Source organism: Capsicum annuum, unplaced genomic scaffold (genome assembly GCF_002878395.1).
Source record: "Capsicum annuum cultivar UCD-10X-F1 unplaced genomic scaffold, UCD10Xv1.1 ctg5297, whole genome shotgun sequence".
NCBI lineage: Eukaryota > Viridiplantae > Streptophyta > Magnoliopsida > Solanales > Solanaceae > Capsicum > Capsicum annuum.
This window is the reverse complement of record NW_025861042.1, coordinates 158,418-163,272: the sequence shown is the minus strand read 5'-3', so window position 1 is coordinate 163,272 and position 4,855 is coordinate 158,418. Positions and strand designations below refer to the sequence as shown.

General features: G+C 34.9%; 1 protein-coding gene across 1 annotated transcript; it reads right to left on the bottom strand.

The window, feature by feature from the left end:
- Positions 1-1,635: 1,635 nt before the first annotated feature.
- LOC107849702 (dirigent protein 22) lies at positions 1,636-2,509 on the bottom strand. Its single transcript, XM_016694261.2, has one exon. It carries the CDS (start codon positions 2,336-2,338, stop codon positions 1,754-1,756), a length of 585 nt encoding a protein of 194 aa, XP_016549747.1. The 5' UTR covers positions 2,339-2,509; the 3' UTR covers positions 1,636-1,753.
- Between the last annotated feature and the right edge of the window lie 2,346 nt (positions 2,510-4,855).

Sequence of the window (4,855 nt, the reverse complement as noted above, 5' to 3'; positions counted from 1 at the left end):
TTCACAAAGGAGATATGGGTGAGGAATGGATGTAAACAATAACTTGAATTAGTTCATTTAATAACATCTCTTAGACATTAGGATGTTAATGAGGCCATAGATTCATGAAATTGTTACACTTATGAGATATTCGAAAGATTCCATTTGTGATATTTGGTGTTTGATGGTCAAATCAACACTCAAACTTCTAGATCAAACCTACCCATGACTTCTAACTAAAATTGAATAAAAATTAAATACCCATACATGAACCCACACCTAGTAAGGCATAACCACAAGTCTCAATAATACTTGATTACACTTTACTTGTTTCTAGCTTCGAAATAGTATTTCCAAAACAACACAATTGTTAAATTTGAAAATAAACCTCCAAATATTTGTATATTACGTTTGAATTTAGCGAATTACTCTTATTTCGGACTAACTTGATCACCACTCACATTGTTTCCTGTGGATTCGACCCCGACTCCTTGTTAGATAAAATATTTTGACAACGTCTGCTAGATTATTCAAGAATGTAGACTGAGCGCTATCAGCTTATAGATATGCGTCTTTAATTTGCACGTTTATGTGTTTTTCATACTCTCTGCCCTAAAACTCTCCTCAAAACCGCCTTTAAAAACAGTGCTTAGGACAATGATGGCATAACTAAGATTAGTTTTGATATGTTTCAAGATTTCTAAGAGAGTATATGCGTAATTTGTTTGAAAATTTATGATCCTTCCATGTGCATATTCATATTCGACCAGGGGTGTCTCAGCCATATCGGTTGCATAAGGCAATGAGGGGCCTTATCTTAATTTTTTTTTTTAATATATATATGTATTTATTTAATATTTATTTTTCTAGCTCTTTCATATGCAAATTATTTTATGGCAATACTTTCTAATAATTTTTTTTCAATATAGCTAATCCATTCAATCTCTTTTGGGAATTGTTGATTTTACATGACCCCAAAAAGTTATAGTTTTCATTTATTTTTTCTCAGCCAATTCTTCTATTTTTCATGCCCCAAATAGTCACATCATAGTAATAATAAGTTGGTTTTTTTATGCTAAGGAAAACTCCATGTAAAACACCATTTAGATTGTTTTTTTCAAAAGTATGAGCTGTTTTTCATGCTACTATAAGATTTCAATAAATCCTTATATATATATATATATATGTTTTACATAAAAATATGGGGTCTCCAAAGTTATGAAGCCCTAGGCAATTGCGCCTAATGGATGAGACAACCCTCTATTCTATGTTACGAGTATGTTACAGTTTCTTCTTCCTCTAAATGATACGAGTATGAACCATGAAGTTGCATGAACTTCTTGCAACATTTGCACACAACGAACCGTTTTGAACTTTAGTTACGGTACTTTCTCACAATACAATCTCAATTTATGTGATATTTTTGACTTCACATAAATTTTAAAAAAAAATGAAGACTTTTGAAATTTATGGTCTAAATCAAATTTAAGACAATTTTGTGGCTATAAATCATTTAGAGGGGAAAATTTTAGAGTTATCTTCACACCTTTATTTATTTCTAGCCTGATCATAAAACTTTTTTACTCAACATGCTATCAAATTACACGAACATTAGAATGAAAGACGAAAAAGAACGTACATATGAGAAAAAGGACAAATCAAAATGCAATTAGCAATGAACACTAGAATGAAAGACGAAAAAGAAAGTACATATGAGAAAAAGGACAAATCAAATACAATTAGCAATTCCGTGGCCGGCACAACATATGCCAACTCAATAATGCAATACTACAATATTATACTCAACAATAGCATCACCATTCTTACTCAAAGTATGTGTCTTCGCGGTAGCGACACCTCGAGCTAGTCGGAAAACACCAGAACCACCAACAATCGGCATCTCTCGGAATTCATTCAAGATAGTGTTACAGCCAAGGAGACTAAGTGTACTACCGCTGTACTTTCCGTTAGTAAACACAAAATTTAGACTCATCAGCAAACTGAATTCCTCGAGAGAGGCTGCACCAACAATTCCTTGAGCTCGACCAATAGTCGTCGAATTGATTTCTGGTGCCGTTGTCAATCGATCGTCCAATACCGCCAGCTGACCAAAAGCCGTAGGCGAATGAGATGTAGAATTGGCCTGCGCGATTGGTACTGCAGTTGGGCTTCTGCCACTAACTATATCGTGAAAGTAGAAGTGAAGTTTGGTCATTTTTTGTTTTGCATGGGAAAGCTTTTGGAACCAGTTATCTACTGCTTTAGGTCCTTGGGCAATATTACAATGAGCTACTGGAATTGTCAATAATATGACAATAGCAATAGAGCAAAACAATAGAATTGAGTTTATCTTTCCCATATTTTACTGTGTTTCTGAGTTCTCCAAAAAAATTTGATATGCTGTGATATATAGAGAAGGTACTTGTGAAGAAAAGAATGGAGTTGGTTTTATCTTAGTTGAGTTAGTTTAAGACTTTAGGTTGATGTTTTAGGTGGGAACTGTTGGACGCCAATGTTGATTTTGTTCTTTTGTGTGTGTCGTTTTATTGCGCACCGTACTATCCTCGAAACAACTTCAACAACCAAACCAATATTTTTCGAAGAAATATCTTACATTTTGGAATAGAAAATATTTTTTGATATTGGTGGGGATTGGGGAAGAAAACAATATAATTCTTTTAAACATTAGCTCCTCCCCCCTCATCTCAATTTGCTTATTCTACTTTCTTTTTTAGTTCATTTAAAAAAGAATTCCTTTAAACTTCCTTTATACATGGACGGCTCAATACTATTGGTGACCTAAAGTGAAAGTTCGATGAGAGGCCTTGATAATTTTTTCTTTTAAATAAAAGATATAATATATATTTTTTTAATTTAAATTTAATAAAACTAAAAGCCCCTTAGTTTGCTTGAACTGAAAGATGACCTAAGGTCACAGCTAAGTTCTCGTTATCGGATACATAAGATATCCCGATGTTAGAGCATTGATTTCTCCTTTTGTTCTTCTGTGCGAAGGCGAAACAAGAAGAAAAAAGACATTCATTTTAAAACTATGCATGAGGTGAGAAGAAAAGAGAAATGAAAGAGTTTTGAAGAAAGCTACGGGGAAGTCAAATCATTTCTTTTTTTATCGACTACCTATATATGCAAAAGGAATAATTCTAGCTAAAGAGATGAGAACCCTGTGCCTGACTAATAGAAGTAAGGGACCGAGTTATTCTCTATAACTATAAAATAAAATAAGTAAACCTGGAAGCTTCATAGCTGAGTTTAAAGAAATGTCATATAGGGAAAGTCCAACTTCAAATTCGACTTCTAACTCCCTCAACCTAGAGTTCTCGTTAGAGTAGAAGTAAAGCCCGAAGCGAAGAGCACAATGTCAGGAAAGGCAGTCTAAGAGGCTAAGGAAGAGTTGGGGTAATGTTGTTTGTGCCAATTGAAGTCATTCTAAAAGCTCCTTCGTTTGTGTCCCAGTTGTCGATCAAGCTAATAAAGACTAAAAAAGATCAATCACTTGGTTATTTGTCAGCTTGGGTTTCGGTTGCAGATGCGACTAATTATGCTATTTTTGCTTTCGATGTAAGAGAATGACGAAGATCTTGGCATGCACATTCATGGAGAGGCCAAGTGATGAGTTATGGTTCTGCAACAGGTGAAGTTTTAGTTAGAAATGCCTTCTTGGGTGAATCTTTCCTTTGATAGCATGCTTTATCAGTGGAAGGTGTCAAATGATGTCCGACTTGTTTTTCAATTGATTGGCTTGCAGATTAGGAGCTCGGACAGACACAACCCCTTTTGAAAAGAAAATGACAAGTACCACTTTCAGAAGAAACATCTTCCATGGGTATGCGAAGCCAGTAGCTGCAAGAACAATCATCTGATTGGGATTTTCGCATTTGAAAATCCTCATACAACAAGTACTTTATGCCATTGAAAATTGGTTTTACAAACTACTTTTGACTTTTTGATTTCCCTACTGGCTTTCATAAGAGGGAAAGATTACTCCATCATGCAGCAGAGCAACGTTCATCTAACTCAAAATTTCAAAAGAGAAAAAGAATCATAGTATAGGGTCGACATAAGAAATTGGTTAAAATGGTCTAGTGAGAAAGAATTTGTTCACGTTCGTAGTTGCAATAAGTTTTATTTTGAGTTTTGAGTTTGTCTTGGTCTTCAGTCTACCCTAATGAAACCTAAAATATCACTCCCTCGCTTTTTCCTTCTAAATACGAGCTTTCGCATCTTCTCTTTGGCACATTGGCTTGGGGAGTGCTCTTTTTGTTCTGTGCCAGCAAAGAAAGGATAAGAGCAATCGGCTGAATAATTGTTATTGCACTTACGATTACAGTTCCTCTATTGAAGTGGAACAAGTCTAGTATCCCAGCCCTAGTTTTTGGGGATTTCATTTCGATCTAAGCCTAGAAACCCATATCTTTGTATACAAAATTACTTTTTTAGCCTTTTTTTCATTTGGGGTATCTCCTTACCTTTGGTCTCATTCAAGACCTGATTAAGGGATTTTTATTTTTTGTTCCCCTTTGTTAAGCAATCAAAAAGAGACCATAACTCACTATCACCACATCAAACTCGATAAACCCGACTCCTGAGATAGAGAAATACAATGAATGGATGGGTTCCTTCATTCATCGTAAAAAAACCATCCAGTAACTGGCGGTGAAAAAACCTCTTTGTTGTGGAGTTGACTGATGATTGGGCCTCGAAATAATTTATTTGGAAGGAATACTTTCACAAGAGGTAGAAAGAGACCATGTTCAATACTTACCTTGATAGATAACCAGTCAACCTCGATACCCTTAACGTAATGGAGTCCTTTTTTATGCTCATTTGGGATGCAAAATTATACTAATTGTCTTAT

Bases quoted from the DNA above. Each gene is read 5' to 3' on its own strand.
- LOC107849702 (XM_016694261.2), bottom strand. From the start codon at position 2,338: ATGGGAAAGATAAACTCAATTCTATTGTTTTGCTCTATTGCTATTGTC.